Below are 22081 nucleotides of genomic sequence, written 5' to 3' on the forward strand. Positions count from 1 at the left end.
CATCTATCCTCTTTGGACATTTTATTTTTAAAAACGTGTTACAGTGGATGGGGGGAGGAAAATGTTGAGTTAAATAATTCCTAACATCAGTTTATCTTTTAAAAATGGAGGATAAAGCTTTTAGCTCCAGAGACTGACTTGTTATGATTGTACATAGTAGTTTACCTATCTCTAATATTGCAGAAGCATTCTGTACACTTTAATACCTAGTGTTAATGCCTAGTGTTTTTATTTTCTCTTGTGATGCATTTCTTTTTTCTCTTTTTCTTTCCACTCTGCTTCTCACCATTTTGTCATTTTTGGAGCTCCTTATGTGTCTCTTCTGGAACCTGTCATTGTTTTTAGTCTTATTAATGATACTGTTGACTTCTGTCGTCCTAGCGTCATTGGGTAGAAATACTTGAATCCTCTTTGGCTCAAACAGCTTCTTTTCCTACATCTAATCAGTTGCCACATCCTATTACCTGTCTGTTCTTTTCATTCCTACTAACCTGTCCTAATTCAGGCACTCACGTGAAATAATACAGTGGTCTACCTAGTTACCTGCCTCCAATCTCTCTTTTTCAAATAATTTTTTGCACTGTGACTAGAATTATTTTCCTTAATCTGAGGTCAGATTAGTTCATCTGCTCTCCTTAGAAATGATTGTGCATTGCATACTCAGTAGTTTGGCATGTGGAGCTATTCATGGTTTGACCTTAGCCTTTTTGTTTTTATTTTAATTCTTTTCATAGACTATTTTTGAGAGCAATTTTACAGAAAAATTGCAAGGAGAAAATACAGAGTCTCAATTTACTTCCTTTAGACTATCTTTTTACTCTTATCCTCTAATGTGCTATTCGTTCCAGCCAAAGTTAGTAAGTCCCAAACCCCCAACCATATTGAGAACACCTCCCCTAGGCCTTCTGTTGGTCATTGAATGGAGTCAGGAGACACTTATGTGTGAACATAATGCCTGGCTCCCCTAGGTTATCCTTACCTCCTTCACTGGGTCCAGATGAAGCCCTCACACTGGCCATATTCATTTTCTTTTGCTGTGTAACAAATTATCACAAATTTAGTTGCTTGAAAAAACATATATTTATTTCACAGTTTCTGTGAGTCGGGAGTTTAGATACAACGTAACTGGGTCCTTTGCTCAGGGTCTCACAAGGCTGTGATCAAGGTGTTGTCTGGGCTGCATTCTCATCTAGAGGTTTAATTAGGGGAAGAATTTGCTTCCAAGCTCACTTAAGTTGTTGGCATAATTAATATCCTGGTGGTTGTATGACTGAGGACCCTGCTTTTTGCTGGCTGTCAGCTGGAGGCCATCTTCAGGTCATAGGTGCTGTCCATAGTTCCCAGGGGCTACATAGTTTCTTGCCAGCTTCTTCAACATGACCTTCATGGCAAGCCTTCAGAGAATCTCTTGCTCTGTTCTGCTAAGATGGAGTCTTATATAATGTAACGTAATCAAAGGAGTGACATTCTATCACTTTGACCATATTTTGTTAGAAGCCTGTCACAGGCCCTATATGCACTCAAGGTAGGGGAGTATTACAAAGATGTGAACATGAGAAGGGGAGAATCATTAGGTTTCACTTTAGGGTCTGTATGCCACCCTGGAATAAATGATGCTTTAGGATTAAGAGTATATTTCTCCATCTCTCTTCACCCCCATTTAAAAGGGTCATAGTGGGACCCCCAGAATACCTATCCCTCCCCATCCTCAATACATTCAATTGGTCATTGGATGGAGGATTTTTATTTTAGGGCAGTGAAACTACTCTGTGTGATATTATAATGATGGCTACATGTCATTACACATTTGTCCAAAACCGGAGAGTGTACAACACCAAGAGTGAACCCTCATGTGAAATATGGACTTTGGGTGATTATGATGTGTCAATGTAGGTTCATCAATTGTAACAAAATATATCACTCTGGTGGGGGGGTGTTAATAATGGAGGAGGGTGGTACAAATGTTGGGGCAGGGGTTTATGGGAAATCTCTGTAACTTCCTCTCAGTTTTGCTGTGAACCTAAAACTGTGCTAGAAAAATAAAGCCTTTTTTAAAAAAGAAGCTAGTGAAGGGTTCTGAGAAGAAGACTAAAAAGATCACTTTTCTTTTTTTAAGGACTCACTCTGGCTACTGAGTTGAAAATAGATTGGAAAGAGGCAAAGGCAGAAGGAGGGAGAGTATTTAGGAAACCACCACTGTAGTAATCCAGGCAGAGAGGGTGATGGCAGCGCAGGCCACAGTGGTGGCTGTGGAGGTAAGGGGTCAGATATCAGTATATTTTTAGGGTAGATCCAACAGGATTTTCTGACAGAATGATGTGAGTTACAAGGAAATGGAAATAATGAAATACCATCAAGGTTTTGCACTAAGCACCTAGTAGGATAGAAACAGGAAAGACTGAAAATGAGTAGGGGACTCAGTTAAATTTTTGACATGTCAGATTTGTAATTTTTAAGACATGCAGGTAGAGACATGATTAGTAAGCAGTTGAATATATGAGTTTGGTGTTTAGTAGAGAGGTCTGGACTAGAGAGATAACTTTGGGAATCATCAGCATGTAGATGGTGTTTAAAGCTGTAAAACCGGATGTGATCACCAACTGAGTGAGCATATGTATGTAGACGAGAAGCAAGACCTAACTCCTGGTGCACTCTAGTATTGGAGGTGAATGGGCAGGATGAGGAGAGAAACCAGAAAAGGGTATTGACAAGGAACAACTTAGTGTTCTGAAAGCCAAGTGAAGAAAGTGTTTCAAGAATGAGATAGTGATCACCTGTCAGTGTTGATGATAGATCAAGTAAGGTAAAGACAAAATTTACCATTGGGTTTAGCAATGTGGAAGTCATTAGCTACCTTGACAAGGGTAGTTTTAATTTTAGTGGAGTTTTGGGAGCAAAAGCCTTATTGAAGTATTCTTAAGGAGAAAGAACTGGGGAAAAAGCAAGTAGACAACTTTTTAGAGGAGTTTTGCAGTAGTGGAGAGCAGAGAAAATTTTTCTGGAAAGGGAAATGAGATTAAGATACAGTTTTGTTACAAAGTTATAGTAATTAAGACAGTGTGGTACTGGGATGGACATACAGAACAATGGAATAGAACTGATAGTCCAGAAATAAACATGTTTATGATCAACTGATTTTTGATAAGAGTCGAGAAAATCCAATGGGAAAGAATGATACCAGAACAACTGGATATCCATATGCAAAAGAATGAAATTGGGCTCCTACCTCATCCTGTACACAAAAATTTACTCAAAATGGATCATAGACCAAAATGTAAGCACTAAAACTATACAACTCCAACAAGAAAACATTAGAGTGAATCTTCATGACCTTGAGTTAGACGATGGTTTTTTAGATATGATGCTAAAAATACAAGCAATGAAAGAAAAAATAGACAAATTGGACATCAAAATTTAAAACTTCTGCATATTAAAGCCACCGCACCCGGCCTGTACCACACTCTTAATTACTGTAGCCTAATAATAAGTCTTAATATCATAGGTCTCCCTATCTTATGTTTCTTCAGAATTGCTTGGCCAATTCTTACTCCTTGACTTTTCCACATGAATTTTAGAATCAGCTGTACTCCAATTATGTCTTTGGTTACCTGTGGCTTCCTTTTCAGGGCTGCTGTTAGCTGTGTTAGGGTCAAATCTTGCTATATTGGTGGTGTCTTAGGACTTTAGTTTTTCTGATGGTTGAATTTACTTTTGCAGCTTCTTTTTTTCTTACATCCTTGGCAATTGAAAAACAACTTACTTTTGTTACATAAAAGTTGTGCCAGGTTGGTGTGATATGGTTTACAAAAATAGCAGCCAGATTGTAGAGTTGAGAAATGAATAAGTTTGAGAAAATGTAGATGGAAAACACAAGCAGCTCTTTGTCACACACTTAGTCAAGTGAGAGGGGAAGGGGTGAAGAGAGGCAGATCTTGGGATTTTGCATTTTATTGATTTTATACCTTTTGAAAGAAGTTAAAGTTGGCTCTCTATGTTATGTAATTTGTCCTTTTCTTAATTTTCCTAGCCTCCACCAGGCAGTGTGAAGATGCCTAATGTACCCAATACACAACCAGCAATAATGAAACCAACAGAGGAACATCCAGCTTATACACAGATTGCAAAGGTTAGTGCTTGTTAGCTGTGTAAATTCATGTTGGAGATTACAATATCAGTAACATTTGCTTTCAAAGCAAAATAATTATATTGTTGCATTCCTATTGTTACAATTTGTAACTCCCTTTTGAGTATGTATTTGCTATCTTGTCACCCTATAAATACTCATACCTCTTTGTCAGCTTATATTACTAACATTTACTTTATTCCATTATTAGGAATTATTCTTTTTTTGAGTTCTTCATTTATCATCTTGGTGTACAACTTGTGTAGCAAAATTTTAATTGCCTTTGGTCTCACCTTCTAATGCACGGATACCATTATAGTAGCATTGATAGAATAGTGGATATTACTGGGAGAGAGTTATAATGGCTAAGCAATGGACAGTGACTGTGGTAGGAAGTGGCAGGTGGCATAATCTGAGAAAAAAGGAGATGAATAAGATGTCTAGTGTCGTGTAAGAACAAATGGAGTACTAGGGCAGAATTTCTTAACCATATCCTTTTTTTCACCTCATTCTCTCGTGAAATTTGGATGTTAATATTATAAAATATTCTTGCATTGGGAACCTTATAACCCATTTAACCCAACTTACAATAGCCAATTCATTTGCCCTTTTTTCTGTTTGTCTGTTTTCCTCAACTGTTCTCATTGCCTCTGTTCTTCACTCTTTTAGGTAGAGAGATCACCTTAATTTCATGTTCTAGATTACCTTAGGACTCTGACTGCTCTTACTAAGAGAGGTTTTTCCTGTCCATATGGACCCAACATTCCTACTGAGGGTTTTCGTAGCCAAAAGACCAAAATGGGCTAAATATCCTCATAAAATTTTCTGAAACTATGATCTTCAATGAATCCCTATATTTTGGAAGTACAGTTGAATTAGGTTACTATCATAATAGAGAAGTAGGAGATAGCATATGAATGTTAAAATATTTTATACTTCTGACAAACGTATTCATGTGTTGATTTCTTTTTTCTTTTTTTTTTGTTTAGGAGCATGCCTTGGCCCAAGCTGAGCTTCTTAAGCGTCAGGAAGAACTAGAAAGAAAAGCTGCAGAATTAGATCGTCGAGAACGAGAAATGCAAAACCTCAGTCAACATGGTAGTATCCAAAGGAGTCTGAGATAAAAATAACATTTAAACACTTTAAATTGTATCTGTACTAGCTCCTAGGTCATTTGGTTTGTGGATAAAACCCTGCCCTATTGTCCTCTTCTAGCAAGGAGATTGGACACAGCAGATTGCCTCCGTGATACTCTGTAGTTCTCTTATCTTGGCTGATTTGCATAGTCGTTTGATGGATTAGAACAGTGTTAGCTTCATCACACAGAAAATGAATGTGAATGTGGTGATTTTGTCTTATTCTAAGGCCAGGAGCCTTTTATTCTGCACTTGGGTCGTTTTTGGTTCTATTGAATGTTTGAGTACATTTGAGTGTGCCCTACTTTTGACTCCTAGCTGATTTATTCAGACCAGTTTCACATTATCTCTACGCTAGTCCTCAAAAGTTTATCATATTTGTCAGACCATGTTAGAAAAATGTTGTGGTGACCCTTGGAAGCCTAAGGTATTTTTATACAGTGACAAAGAAATTAGTACATGCTGAATTGTTTGCTATAAAATCTGTTCAGCCTGTGACTACTGAAGATCACTTCACGTGAATCTCTTAGGGAAGACTAGCAGTGTCTGGGTAAGAAGTGATAAGGGCTAGATAAGTCATTGGTTAGGATGTTTGGGATAGGGATGGAATGCAAAGCTAAGGCAACAATAGTTTATAGAACTATTTCTTTCTTACGTTATTAAATAGAACATGTAAGTCTAGGGCCTCATGAGAATACATTTATCCTGGGTCATTTTCTTGCTTGCAGCATCAGAAACAGAATCTGTAGATGGAGAAACTAAAGGTTTACTTGGGATCAATGTTTCTGAAATACCTGTAAACAAAGTCAGTCCTATTTCTTTAGCACTGACTAATAACAAGTGATTTCTGTAAGCGGTATTTTAGTAAAGGTGGTAATGAAGAGTGGGAAATTAACAGACTTGTAGTATGTTAGTACATCTTAGTACTTTCACCTTTTAACTCATATTTAATCCTCATTACAATCCTGCAAAGGATGGTAGAGTTGTTATTCTCATTTTATAGAATAGAAACTGAGGTTTCTAGAGGTCAAGTTGCCCAAGGCCACCTAGCCAGTAAGTGGCTAGGCAGTTCTGGTTCCAGAGCCACTGTTCTTTACTGCTACTCTCCCCTGCTTCTCAACTATTATGAGATTGGTATGAGAAATGTATGGACTATATGGAATTTGAACAGTATGAGAAATGTAACAGAGGAGGCACATTGGGGAGGATCTGAAATAGTAAGTCATGCTTTTTTCCACTGTGAAAATTTTCCTGGTCTGTAAAAACTATATAAAATTGAATTTTTGAAAGTTGTGGGATATAACATCTAATATTAGAAAATGGCCTTTAGGTGCTGTTTTTACTCTGTTTTTATGTTCTGACTTATTTTATGTTTAATTTTTTATTTTGCCCTCTATTTCCCAAGTCTTATTTTCAATCTAATTTCTTTATATAGATATATTTTCTCCCCTCACAGATTGAACTTCCTTTTCTCTGTTTTTGAAGGTTCCATAATTTCTCAACTTCTTTCTCATGACTGTTTCATGTTTTCTCACAGTTTTATGGTTTTCTTACATATGTCTTTCGGATATTATTTTTTTCCAGACTTAGACATTTCTAAATTTGATTCTTGGGTATTGGTTTAATCTTGTGTTTCTTCATGGAGTTAAAAACTTGAAGAATTCAGAAGCTGATCTTTCTCCACATGGGTTAGGAATAATAGCAGAATTACGTTTAAAGATTTAACATGTTGAGGAAGAAATTGAAGTTAAAAAACTAGATGATCTTTCCATGACATCCAGGCTGTTGAGACTTTTTGAAGTAAATCTGTTTTTAGGGCAGAATCACAGGGTATGTCCTATGTCCCTGTGTTTTCTTTTTGTTTCTTGTTTTTTCTGTACAGGATTTGATACAATAAGTGGAAAATTACTTTGCCGTCTGTTTTCTAAGGTGATATTCTGAGAAAATTTGTAAATTTTGAAAAGCTTAGTTTCCAAAGTTCTAGGAGTATAGAGATATTGTATTAATTTTTAAAATAACATCTATTAAAATAATAGGAGTGGTCTTTATTATGAAACCAAAAATCAGAATAGCACATATTTGTTGTAATATAAATAACTTTTTTTTTTTTTTTTAATTTACAGGCAGGAAAAATAATTGGCCACCTCTTCCTGGAAATTTTCCTGTGGGACCTTGTTTCTATCAGGATTTTTCTGTAGACATTCCTGTAGAATTCCAAAAGACAGTAAAGCTTATGTACTACTTATGGATGTGTGAGTATAGAACAAATTATATATTTCTTTAGAGTTTATATTTTGTTGTCAAAATCCACCGTTTTTTGGAACTGTTACATTAAAGATAGTATAGTAAATTGGTTTTTATTTTTTATAATAATATTTTCAGAGTGAAACATACCATGTTTAGGTACTTCAAATTGTACCTTATGTGACAATGTAAGTCCTTGGAAGAGAAAAACTTACTTACTGAGAACTGGCATTCTTTTAAGGAAAGAACAACTTCTCTGTCCCATGGGTAGAATTGTGTAATGATTCTTGTTCCTTGAAAGGTGTTATCTAGGCATGATTTGCTTTGAATAAATTATGCATACTATTTTTATGCAGAGGAAGGTTGTTTAAAAAATTCTGTTAAATGTAGGCATTGTGGCTATTTTTTAAAAGGGGCATACAATATTGTAATATTATAAATGGTAAGATTTTTTTATAGCTTTGAGCATAGTTTACTTTTCATTTTAAATGGTTGTGAATACTTTTATAGTATTATTGAAAATACATAATTAATATAGGATATTTTATTGAATGGAATGTTAGAACATACATTTTAGGGTGTGATGCTCACATCGCTTTGAATATAATTACAACTCATGAAATACTAAAATAAAATGTCAAGCTGTTAACAGTTCTGTTGTATGTACACAGACTTCCCACTTACTCTGTTTCATTTTTCTTCCAAACAGTAGTCTCAGTCTTACTTGATATCATTATGTCAGAAGGGGAGGTAGCTGTCTTGGCTTCTTACCTGCGCAACAATCTGGGTTAATGGATAATTTGTAGAATACATTCTTTTTTTTTTTTTGAGACAGAGTCTCGCTTTGTTGCCTGGGCTAGAGTGAGTGCCGTGGCGTCAGCCTAGCTCACAGCAACCTCAAACTCCTGGGCTTAGGTAATCCTTCTGCCTCAGCCTCTCGAGTAGCTGGGACTACAGGCATGCGCGATCATGCCCGACTAATTTTTTCTATATATATTTTAGTTGTCCAGATAATTTCTTTCTATTTTTAGTAGAGACAGGGTCTCGCTCAGGCTGGTCTCGAACTCCTGACCTCGAGCGATCCACCTGCCTCGGCCTCCCAGAGTGCTAGGGTTATAGGCGTGAGCCACCGCGCCCGGCCCTAGAATACATTCTTGATGGAGGAAATTTGTATGTTTTTCCTTTAGGATTAGTGACACTCCCCCCCCCCCAATGGGTGAGATAATTTCCCTGACAATCTTTCAGGAGCATTCTTCGCATATGTAGGTTGTTTTGGGTAGTACATTTTTAACCCTTATTTTTAGTTTCTTTTTGAGATATTGTTCTTGATCTGATATCTTTTGATGAATAGTCAGTGTCAGTAGTATTATATATTTTTGATATTAAAGTATGATTCCATGTATGTATGTGCTAAACAACTCAATACATCAATATAATATATGCATTTATATTTTATATATATGGTATATATGTATATTTTTAAATGGGCAGAAAGTGGCCTAGCATTTCAGATGTATGTTCTTTGACTTAATGAAAAATATTCTTTTTTTTGTTTGTTTGTTTTTTTGAAATGAGGTCTCACTATGTTGCCCAGGCTGGATTCAAACTTCTGGGCTTGAGGGATCCTTCTGCCTGAACTCCCAAGTAGCTGGGTCTAGAAAATATTTTTTTTGGTGGAGGAGATGGGGTTGGGATAGAAATTATACAAGGAATTTAGTAAATCAAGATTGGGGAAGATGGTTAATTTTAACTAAATGGTTATTAATTACTTTACCAATGCTAAGTGTTTTAAAATAGGTCTGTTTTGTCTTAGAAATAATCACTTTCTGAGTTTCTCAGAAATAATGTAGTTGACTATAGTTTTCCCCAGCCCTTTTCAGTTGGCAGGTCTGTTAACTATATTCAGAAAGGTCTCAGAATTCCAGTTAGGGTTCAGTTTTGAAGAAGCCATTACCTGGAACAAAGTAAGATCTACTACCAGCTTAGTAATGTACCTACATTTTATAGAATATAGACTGTTTTAATAAATTATTTTCAAGAAGTATTCACCTGTTGTTGCTATTGGAATTGACTAATGCTTTCATAATAAGAGCTAACATTTATTGAGGATTTACTTTGTGCCAGGCACAATGCTAATAATCACTTCGTATGCATTGTCTTATTAAATCCTAACTAATACGAAGCAGGTAGTATAGTATTGTGTTTTGTAGATAGGAAAACTAAAGCTTAGAGAATTTGAATAACTTGTCCAACATTATACAAGTAAGGTTGGAGTTGTATTGCTTAACTGTGTAGAGCCCAGGGCCTAGATTTACATGTTAGAACACCTACAAAGTACTGAAATGAAGTAATTTACATTTTAAACTGAATATCATGAAGATATGCTTTTAAAATTGTCTTACCTGAAGCAAATAATATAATCTATAAATGAACTGGAGTAATTAGAAATATCACTGTGAGATGAATCTCAGCCTCTTTGAATGTACTCTTGAATTAAGAAAAAAAACGGAACAAAGAAACAAGTTAGGTTCATTAAACACCATTTAGTGAAGAAGACAATATACTGTTTATTTTTGGTGTGTATATTGTAATTCAGAACTTACCAAAACTACTGTAGCAATGGTTGCAAATTTAGGTTCACTGACAGATTTGAGTGCTTAGGAAAGCAAATTGAAATTTTATATGAAGGAGAGTTGTACAGATTGTAAATCATATAATCCAATAATCAAAATCAAATGATTTCTTTACCTACATTTGGAGTCCACTGGCATAGATTCATCTCTCTCTGAAATTGTATTGAAATTAGCAATATAGAGTCATGCATTTCACAGTACCTTTTCTGTGTGTTTTCTGAACTCTTCATAATTGGACAGATTGTTCAGTAATTAGCCCTGGGCAGTTTAGTCTTCTTTGGGATATAAGTAAGTGATTCATTGATTATGGTTGTTGGTTACTATGAAAACATTTAGAAAAAAATTTTATTACACAAAATTAAATTGCTATTTTTATCTATACTTAGAACATTTTTTTGTGAACTTTAAAACATACATATTTAGTCTTTCTTTAAATGGATTAGGAGTTAAGACTTTAAAAGTTATTTCTCTGAAGACTGAAATTTAAGTTAGAATGTTCCTAACATTTAAAACTTCTTTAGACAACTGGATGCCATTTAATGCTACAGAGTAATAATTTTCTTTTGAATTTTGTTTTTAAGCTCTTAACAAAACCACCCTTATTTTGAGGCAAAGGATTTTAAGTAAATTTATTAGTACTAGCTGGATTTCTTTCATGAGTGTTAAAAACCCTAATGGGAGAGTAATTAGTGAGAGTCTCTTTTTTGTGATAGAATTGAATGGAGTTTTAAAACTGGATATAGCTGAAATGTTGACACTCATAGAGGTTAAGTGACTGGTTTAATATTGTCTGACTGTAATTGTGTCTTCACTCTTCCTCTGGAGCTTTTTCTTTTACTCTAGAGCTTGTTTATTTATCTAGTAGTTAGATGAGAGCAAATTTGGAGCATTCTAGAATGTGTTTTTATACTGTTTCATTAATTTTTGATTTGTAAGGAGATTTTAGTTTTTAATATGTTGAGATGTTTTTATTTAGATTCAATAGGTTTTCCCATCTTTAATTTCAATTTAAGTAGTTGGCATTTTTTTGTATTCATAATTTACATTGAACATTTCTTTTAGCTTATATAAGAATTTATTTCCTGTGACAAATTCAGCCTGTGAATAAATTTTTTAAAAATTCTTTTACAAGTTATTATAATGGTTCTTTAGGATCATGGTGTAGTTAGATGTTACTCAGATTTTTGGTTTTTGATCTGTCAGGGAAAGTACTTATTAACAGCATATGAGGAATTTGCCAGGACCTGTTTGTATTAACCAAAGGAATGGCCTGTCAGAACAGCTGAAATGCATTGTGTAGTGTAGAGGAGTGGGGTGATGGTTTAGTAAGTTTAATCCTCTACCAAAACACAATTTTTTTCAGGACAACGGACAACTCTATGAGGATGAATTAATAATCCTTACAGATTGACTATATAGTCATTAGAAATTGCTACTGTATTAGTATTTTTACTACAGTTTTTAATCTGCAGCCCCATTCTGTGAAAATACAGTTCTTAGAGTAGGGTCATTTTCCTTCCAAATCTTCGTTCTTCTCCTAGCAGACGCTACTATTCTTCCTGGACCTTGAATCAGGAGACACATCATGTTTCCTTCATAGAGAAGCCCTTTAGTTGGTTGGTTCTCTGGTTTAGCTATGTAATTGCCTATTAGGGTGAGAGGGCCACCAGAATTTTTGCCAAATAGCGCATGTATTAGGACTCCTTTTTGTGTGTATACTCTGTTTTCAAATCAAATGTGTAAGACATAGCAGTGTTTTGAAAACTACTAAATAGAAACATGGAATAGAATTCATTTGCTGTTAGGAAGTATTTTTTCATTTACAATTTTTGTTGAATTCATAAATTGAATGTAAACATTTCTTTTTCTATTTTGTTTTCTGATTCCACAGTCCACGCCGTAACACTGTTTCTAAATATCTTCGGATGCACGGCTTGGTTTTGTGTTGATTCTTCAAGAGGGGTTGATTTTGGATTGAGTATCCTGTGGTTCTTGCTTTTTACTCCTTGTTCATTTGTCTGTTGGTACAGACCACTTTACGGAGCTTTCAGGTAAAATGTGTGTATTTTAAAATATGCTCTTTAAAACCTTGAAGTAAATAGTAGTATACCTTAAAGGAAAAAGTGACACATTTTCATTAAACAATTTTTTATTGTATAACATACCTTCAGAAAAGTCCAGTGGCATGTCTGTTTATTGGATTTTGTAAGTTATAAAATCCCATTCTTTTCTCCCATTTGAAAAAAAGATCAAGCATGAAAATTAATGAAGGAGAAATAAAAACAGTCTGAGATATTTCATGTGGTATACTTGACTGAAGGGAAATTTTGGCCTTTACCCACCCCGTGCCTTCAAAATCACCAGTGGTGATTTCAGTGTTAATTTTTAAACGAACCTAGGGAAGGTAAATATATATGCAATATTTAAAATAAGTCATTTTCACCTAGCAACTTGGTAATTAGTTTCTCTGTAAATTCATTTTTGGCTTTTCTAAAGGCAGTAACGTTTTAGCATAGTAAAACTACGCTATAAGATTAAGTATACTACTTTGTATAGTATATTTTAATCAATGATTAGGATTAACATTTCCTAAATGCATGTTCTGTAGGATGTTGGGGGGAAAAAAGAGTGCATTAGCTTAATAAGTTTCATAACAGCTGGATAGTGAAGTTAGTAAGTTTTTTCATTTCAGAATTTCTTAGACCCTTTAAGTGCCTAGTGTGCTTTGTATTTTGTGACTTGATCATGAAACCATTATTTTTCTGTGGAACACATTGTTGAACTATTGCTTTAAGAAATAAACATTGGGAAATACTGATTGAAATGATAGTCCTGTATGGGCCCATGTATTCAATAGTTTATCAACTCATTTTTATTTGAGTTAAATTCATACAAATAACAAGCCTTTTCAACTCATGAATGAGGGGCAACATTACTAGGGTATAGGCCTTTGTTGTGCAAATGATGTATTAGGGAAATTAGAGGACCACATTCAGTTTTTCAATTTTTTTTCTATTTCATCCTAAAATCTCTTTAATTACCAGAATGTCTCCCTCCCTCCCTCCCTCCCTCCCTCTCTCTCTCTCTCTCTCTCTCTCTCTCTCTCTCTCTCTCTCTCTCTCTCTCTCTCTCTCTCTCTCTCTCTCACACACACACACACACACACACACACACACACACAGAGACACACAGTTAGAAACCCTTATCTGTGAATAGATAGGGGAAAACAGAAGAGAAAAGGAGATGGGAGAGTGTTAGGGAATTTGGAGAGAAAAAATGTCAGACAACAGAAAAGTAAATCCATTAGAAATGGAATGAAGGGAAAGAGGGAAAGAGAAGAAAGAACCGTTGGATATATTGGAATATAGGAGATTGGTTGTCAAGGAATAGGGGGAGAGGTTCCCCTGTAGTTGTTGGTTAGAAGAGGAATGAAAAGGACCTAGCCCACAATAGGGGTTAGAGAGTTATGGAAGAAAGTTATTGCTCCTCTTTTCCTTGTTATTTAAGCCTGGCTGACAAGGCTTTTTTTATTTTTTATTTTGACATCTAGCATCTGCCTGCTTACTTTCATCACGTTACCAGTATGTTACCTATCTGTAATGAATGATGCTGCTTGGTGGGAGATGGGGGTATTGTAATGAGACTTTTTAAAAAAAAATGATATGGACTACAGACTTTGGATTTTAAACCTTCTATGACTATGTAGTCAAAATAAACTACTAAAAGCCAACTTTCTGTCTTTCATTACTTGAAGTCACTTAGTTAGCTTTTTCCCCTTTTTCTTTGTCAGTTGAAATAAAAATGCTCTGTGGAACATTTTTAGTTCTGGCATTATCAATTTCTAGGCTGAGTTGTTAGCTACATCTTAATCTTTTAGAGTATATCACAAATATATTTATTATCTGGGTTCACTGTGCATAGTAGAACTGAGAGGAATAATTTTTTTATGGGGGTAATTGAATTACAGTATTTTAAATAATTAATGTACCTTCTCAGAGTGTAACTTTGGCATTTCCTTATACTGATATACTCATGGCACTTTGTCTTCCATAAGATAATCCCATTGTAAAAATCTGAATGGGAATTATATAGAGAAGTTTCAAGTGAATGTACTTTTAAAAATTAAGTTTAATATCAGAATTAAACATGGAGTTGTCATTTTGTCATTTCTGTACTTTAAAAAGATTATAACTTGGTCTTTAATTTTGTACCTCCAAAAATCACTAAACATTTTGTAAGTATTTCAAAATATATTAGGTAATTATTAATGAGGCAACATTATTGTTGAAAAGCATAACTATTGAAAACAGACTGAGAAAGGGTTAGAATCCTGGCTTCCCCACTTAAAAAGCTGTGTTGTTCTGGGAAAATGCAGTAAAACCTCTCAGAGCCTCAGTTTAAGTGTAAATGGGGGATAATATTTGTAGAGTTCATAAGAGCATTAGAGATAATGTATACAAAAGATGTGGCATTATATATGGTCGACAAATGGTAGTCAGAATTAACTTTTTACTTTTATTGGATCTGTTAGGTTTTGTCATTTACTTTTGATGATCTATAAGTGATCTGTGATTTCTTATATGAGGGCTGTCCAGAAAATATCCAGCCATTGTTAATACGATGAGAATGGGTACATGGCTGGATACTTTCTGGACAGCGCTTGCACATTATATTTTGCTTCTTTTAGTCCATTGTCCTCTTGTGCCCCATTCTAAGCTAAGAGAAAAATCATAACTTAGACTAAGGTGTCTATTGTATTTCCAGATAAAAATGAACTTAAAAAAATTTAGTCCAATAATCTAGTCTTTTAATTGGCATTTTTTGTCTATTTATGTTTAATGTATTAATAATTACTAATATATATGGATTTATATCTACCATCTTACTATTTATAAGATAGTACATATATATTTATAAAATATATCTGTTTTATATTCATGTTTTCTTCTTTTAGATTAATAAAGTATTCTATTTTGTGTGTATGGTTTTATTATTTTATATTTTGTTTAGTATGGATCTGCTGGGAATGAATTCCCTCAGTTTTTGTTTGACTGAAAACATTGTCATTTCACATTCATTTTTGAAGTTTAGTTCAATGATACAAATTCTGTACTGTCAGTTAATTTCTTATAGTGCTTCAGAGATGCTGTTCCATTGTTTTCCAGCTTTCTTCATTTCTATTGAGAAGTCAGCTGTCAGCCTTTTAATGCTTCTTTAAAGGAATTATCTTTTAGGCTATTTTAAAGATTTTCTATCTGTGGTTTTCAATAGTTTTCTTTGTATTCATCTTGCTTGGAGTTTGTAGAGCTTCTTGAATTTATAGATGGGTTTTGAACTATGTGGAAAATGCTTGACATTATTTCCTCAAATATTGCTTCTGCACCATTCTCTCTTCCCTTGTAGGCTTCAGTTGACATGTCCTTTCCAGTATCCTACATGCCTTTTATGTATTTTCTGTCTTTTTCTTTCCAAGCTTTGAATATTTTCTATTGACCTGTCTTTCATTTCACTAATCTTATCTTCTGTATTGTCTTATCTGTATTTAAACTCATGCAATGAATTCTTGATTTCATTAATTTCTTTTAGTTTTGTAATGTGCACTTGAATCTTTTTAAAAGGTTTTATTTTCTGGTGAAATTCTCCTGTTAATATCTTTGTATGACACTTCAGTATTTAGATCACTCTGTGGGTCTATTTTTTTCTTTGTTTTCAATTATGTAGTGCTGTTTGTTGACATACTTAACAGGTCTTGACTGAATCTGGAAACTCTGAGTAAAAAATAGTAAAGGGTTCTGACAATGTTCAATTGTCTCAGAGAGAGTTCACGTTTTGTCCTGCTTGTCTGTTAGGGCAGAAGTCAGGGGCTGAACTGAGTCAAGGGTGAGGTGTAGTTTTGTTTAGTCTCTGTTTATCTATGGTTCTCCACTCCTAGAGGGTAACCCTCTAAGGTTTTCAACTGAGAACCTGCTCTATTCACTAGGACTTCTCCCCCAGCAAGTTCTAGACTCATATGATGTAGTCCTGTGATCCCTTGAGGGAGAAGGGAAAAGGACAACATCCTTTCAGAGTGTTCACAAAGTCAAAACTGTTTCATAATAATATTAACATGTTTGCCTTTTCACTCTTATTCTTTGCAAGTGTTTAGTGGGATTTTTTTCAGAGACCACATGATAAATGATATGAAACATACTGAATGCAGAAGCAGTTAAGAAGAGTGTAGCTATCTTCTAGTACTGTGATCCCCAATCCCTGGGCCATGGACTGGTACCAGTTCAAGACCTGTTCAGAACCAGGCCACACAGCAGGAGGTGAGCTGCAAGTAAGCAAGCAAAGCTTCATCTGTATTATAGCTGCTCTCCATTGCTCACATCACTGCATAAGCTCCACCTCCTGTCAGATCAGCAGTGGCATTAGATTCTCATAGGAGCACATGGTGAGGGATCTAGGTTGCACGCTCCTTATGAGAATCTAATGCCTGATCTGAGGTGGAGCTGAGGCGGTGATGGTAGTGCTGGGGAGTGGCTGCAAATACAGATTATCATTAGCAGAGAGGTTTGACTGTACCATAAATGGAATGTGCTTGAATCATCCCAAAACCATTCCCTCACCATGGTCTGTGGAAAAATTGTCTTCCATGAAACTGGTCTGGTGCCAGAAAGGTTGGGAATCTCTGTTCTAATACAAGCCAGACATTAAAGAGATTTGCCAAAATATAAAATGATGCTACTCTTTTTACTATTTTTGAAAATATAGTTATTTCCCATTAAAATGTTTTTAAAATTATAAAAGATTTATTTTTAAAAAGTGAATTACTAAATACTTTAAATATTTCTCAGTTTTGATTTCTAACTTGGCAAGTCAAGAGCTATAACCTAAGGAAATAAAGATTCCCTGTGATCGTCAATAATTTCTAAGGGTGTAAAGAGGTCCTGAGACCAAAAACTTGAAATCTGCTGTTCTGCTGCTTGCCCTCTGAGGGAACATTGCAGAAAACTCTACTCTGTGATCAGAGGCTCTGCTTATCATTTTAGCATCAGTGTGATAATTATTTAGCATCATGTGATAATTATTTTAAAATATGGAGGTAAATGTCACAAATATAAGTCAGGATCAAAAACTACTGGTAGAAAAAGATGAAACTGGAGTTACTATTTTACTTAAATCCTTGTACAATTATTTAAAACTATATACATAACTTTGAGAGAGAAGCTGACAACATGTTAGGGTCAGTTTTATGCTTATTACTTTCTCATCAGTATATTGTTACATTGTATATCCAGTTTTGTGTCTTATAGCCCTGTGAGACTGTCAATAGTTCTGTTGGTTTGTCTGTTTCCCTGCAGCAGCCCTCTGTGCAGATAGAATCTGGATTCTCAGCTTCTTGTCCTGCATTCAGGGAAAAAGTGGTTACAGAATGCCAGCTGACATCTCTGTAGTTCTCTTTGCCTCCAGAACTACGGTCCCTCTGTTCCTGGTTGCTGTAGTAGCTCTTCAATGGATTTAAACATACTTTTTACCATTTAAATTTTTTGGGGGGTGGGAATATGGTTGACACAAGCTATTTTGTGATATTCAGAAGCCTGAAAATGAAACTAATCTGTTATTTCAAACCTGATAAATGTTTGATCTGTCATTTTTTATGATTCTCACGCAATGAAGCCAAAGCCATTGTTAAGCTAAAAGCTTTGAAGACAATTTTCAAAATAGTACTTTCTGTCATTTTTTATGATATATTTAATATATACCAAAGAATATCTGAAACATCAGTTATAAGGCATAATAATAAAACATTTATGAACTGTGAACCCACTGCTCAATTTGAAAAATGGACCAATATTAATATTGCTGAAGCTCTGACATGTTCCCATTTCCCTGCACTGTAGGTAAACAGCCTGAAGTTAGGTATTTTTTGCTCATTCTCTAGTTATAATTTTAGTTTTGTCACATGGATGTGCCCCTAAACATGTTTTTAGCTCATAGAGAACACTTTTAAAAAATTTTCAATTTTTATCAAAGTGATACATGCATAGAGGTTATGTATATAGTTTTAAATAACTGTACAAGGATTTTTTTAAGTAAAATAATAACCCTAGTTTCATCTTTTTCTACCAGCAGTTTTTGATCCTGACTTATATTTTTGACATTTACCTCCATATTTTAAAATAATTATCACATACTGCTATTTCTTGATGTTTTTGCAGCTTTATTGGGATATATTTTACATACTATAAAATTCACCCGTTCTGAAGGTACAAATAAATGATTTTCAAGTAAATTTAAAGAGTTGTGCAGCCATTACCACAATCAATTTTAGCACTTTTCCATCACCCCCAGATTTCCCTGGATCCCATTTGCAGCCGATTCCCATTCCTACTCCCTAGCTCCAGGCAACCACTGATCTATTGTCAATGTCTAAAATTTCTTTTCTGGACATTTCATAAAAATGGAATCATAAAATGTGTAGTATTTTGCTGTTTTCTTTCACTTAGAATGTTTTTGAGGTTCATTCGGGTTGTAGAGTGTATTAGTAATTAATTTCTTTTTAATTGTCACATAGCATTCCATTGTATCCCTATATTACATTTTATTTTTTCATTTACCAGTTAATGGACATTTGCCTTCTTTTTCAATTTTGGCTTTATGAATAATATTATGAATATACATGTACATTTTTTTTTTTAAGACAGAGTCTTGTTCTGTTGCCCCTGATAGAGTACAGTGCATCATCATAGCTCACTGCAACCTCAAACTCCTGGGCTTAAGTAATCCTTTTGCCTCAGCCTCCTTAGTAGCAGGGACTACAGGCATGCCATACCACTCCTGGCTAATTTTTCTGTTTTTAGTAGAGACAGAGTCTCACTCTTGCTTAGGCTGGTCTCGAGCTCCTGAGCTACAGCAATCCTCCCGCCTCAGCCTCCCACAATGCTAGGATTACAGGCGTGAGCGACTGCTCCCAGCCTGCATGTACGATTGTGTGTGTGAACGTGTATTCATTTTTCTTTTCTTTTTTTTTTTTTTTTGAGACAGAGTCTCACTTTGTTGCCTGGGCTAGAGTGAGTGCCGTGGCGTCAGCCTAGCTCACAGCAACCTCAAACTCCTGGGCTTAAGCGATCCTACTGCCTCAGCCTCCCCAGTAGCTGGGACTACAGGCATGTGCCACCATACCCGGCTAATTTTTTCTATATATATTTTTAGTTGTCCAGATAATTTATTTCTATTTTTAGTAGAGCCGGGGTCTCGCTCAGGCTGGTTTCGAATCATTTTTCTTGATTATATTCCCAAGAGTGACATTTCTGGGAGATAACGTTTTTAATCTTCTGGGAGATAACTTTTTAAATCTCTAATAGTCTAGACCAGGACATATTCCTGTCCCTCCTCCAGGGTTAGGATTTTTTCCTGTGCCCTTTCCCCAGGTGCAGTGGGTCTTCAGCTGTGTCCCGAGGAAGATGGGGTTTGCTGTCCCATTAATGCTTTTATTTTGAAGGGATAAAGGGGAGTTTCAGTGGCTGCTGTTTGCCTCCCTCAGACCTGTAACCTGAGTGAGTCCTGCCTCTAGTCTGTCTTCTGAGCACCTGGTGAGACCTATGGAGAAGACCCTGTGAGTAGGTGTGAATACCCACAGGTCTTTGGCTCCTAGAGGTTCTGTATTCTCTCTTTAACCAATCATTACATTACAAGCTGTAGCTGAATTCTTTGTTGGTTGTCTGCCTCCACAACCAAGTGGTAGTCTTTTCTCTCTCCTGGTTGTATTTTGGGTTGATTGGTTGCCCTTTGATGAGTTTAAATACAGCTATGCTTTTGCAGATTATTCAGTTTTTTAAATTGTCATTGCAAGGGTTGGGAGCAGTGCTCTTTCCAGTTTTCTCTAGCCTAAGCAGAAGCCTACCCCTCCCCCACCACATCTGCACTATGTAGGAAAGTTCCTTCTTAGTCATGAGACACAGTTCTTTGGTCTTTAAACTATTCTTTTTTTTTTTTAATTTAAAGAAGTTTTAAAATCACTTTAGTTTTTCTTTTTACCATATATATATATATATATATATATATATATATATATAAAATACACACACACACAAAACATTTTGTTATTCTTTCCATGAGTTACTCTTTCCCATTGTGCTACGGCATTATTTACACTTCAGAGTAAATTGGTATTGGCAAATATCTTCTCCTTAAAGACTAGCTGAGATGCAGAAGAAGGTGTTAGCTTCAAGTTTGAAAGTCCTTGGCACTGTGAAAATATTTGAGATTTGCAGTAAATGTAAAAATAATAAAAGGTGCATGAGATAATTTTTAAAAACACATCTTTTCATGAGTTAATTCTATTTGTGTTCTATCAGCTGCTTACTTTGTACACATCTAATTTTAAAGGGAAATATGAATAAACAGTAGCATTATTCTGGAACAGCAAAAGTATGTAAGAAATGTATGTATGGTATAGCCGAGAGTAGTTTAGGGGTAAAATAGAGCAGGATGAAACACATATTTACATATAAATATAAGGAATGCAAAAATAGATACTATAACTTATATTAAAAATTAAATATTTCTGTCAGTATGCATTTGTGTTTATATCTTTATGGCAGTAAATATAAATTATTTTAAATTATCCATTAAAAGATCCTTAGCTCTTCAGCTAAGTAAAAGGAGGTTTAGAGTTTAGCTTTTGAAATGGAGGTAGTAAAGAAGAAACTAAATATATATTGCATATGGTGCAAGGAGTCAAGGAAAGAGTTCTATGTATTTTTTTCTTCAAGTCATGATCTAAGATGGACAGAATGGTGATTTAGATTAATATAGAGGATCATAATACTTTTAGAGAAAGTATTCAGGGTGAATTGCTACTGGTGATAAAGTAGAAGTTTTAGTTTATTTAGTAAAAGTTACTTGTTTTGGGTAATATTCCATGAGATATAATGCATACTTTATCTTGACCTACAATGTAAAGTTAAGATAGTTAATTGAGAATTTGAGGTTATGTTAACACTTGAGGGAAGAGTTTAGGGGGAAAAAGGATTTTTTAAAATATATGATTAAATAGTTAGGAAGCTTGTGTTTTGTAAGAGTGATAGGACTATTTGTAAGAGTCAAATCAAGTAAGAGAATTAATATTAAATTGTTCTTTGTGACATAAAAAGCATTAGAAATAGTTTTATGATGTGATACTTTAGATGTGTCAAAACTCAAACTCTTATGTTCAGTATTTTCTGTTGATACAGGCATCATAGAGGAATATTTGTAGAAAAATGTTTGAGTGTCTGCTTTATAAGAGCGTAGCCTATGTAATATCCTGAAAACAGTTCATTTGTGACCTAGGATCTAACCAATGTTGACTTCTGCTTTCATTTAAATTGCTTAGTTTTATTGTTCAAAGGTAATATGAAAATGCTTGGCTACTGGCTGACTTCAGCTGTTTATGCTTTCTACATTGGCAATATAATTGTGAGGTTTTTGGTTGTCACTCATGAAAATCTTTGACTAATCAAGTAATAGTTTTAGTAAAATATTATTTTGTTATTTGTCTGAGTATTTTAAATAACCTAAACTGTATTAAATGAAAAGTAGATTTATAAGCTCTCCTTATGTAAGAAACACTAGATTGAAAAAGATGTTTTCAAGAGAAAAACATTGCACAAGGGAAAATTTTTTTTTATTGTGATTATTTGCTTCTGGGGGATAAAAAGAAACACTACGTTGAGTCTTGGGGGTTACTTAACTTTAAATAGTGGTGTTCTGTTGATTGATAATTAGATTTCTTGGAGAAGATGGAATTGAAATAATATCTTAGAGGTAATTTTATCACATGGTTAAGAACATTCGGTTTATAGATACACAGACAAGTCTCAGCATTTCTGTCACTAGCTACATATTTAGATTACTTAACCTCTCTAACTCTGTTATCAGTAAAATGCAGTCAGTATTAGTGTCTACCTCATGGGGGTGTT

General features: G+C 34.7%; 1 protein-coding gene across 1 annotated transcript in view; it reads left to right on the plus strand.

The window, feature by feature from the left end:
* The window catches only part of SCAMP1 (secretory carrier membrane protein 1), an 80581-nt gene that overhangs the window by 37667 nt on the left and 20833 nt on the right, over positions 1-22081 (plus strand). Inside the window, exons 3-6 of the mRNA XM_045565638.1 lie at positions 4028-4126; positions 5113-5221; positions 7383-7511; positions 12028-12187. Coding sequence (XP_045421594.1) covers positions 4028-4126; positions 5113-5221; positions 7383-7511; positions 12028-12187 — 497 coding nt within the window. The remainder of the gene's footprint in view (positions 1-4027; positions 4127-5112; positions 5222-7382; positions 7512-12027; positions 12188-22081) is intronic.

The sequence above is a fragment of the Lemur catta genome, chromosome 12 (genome assembly GCF_020740605.2).
Source record: "Lemur catta isolate mLemCat1 chromosome 12, mLemCat1.pri, whole genome shotgun sequence".
Classification (NCBI taxonomy): domain Eukaryota; kingdom Metazoa; phylum Chordata; class Mammalia; order Primates; family Lemuridae; genus Lemur; species Lemur catta.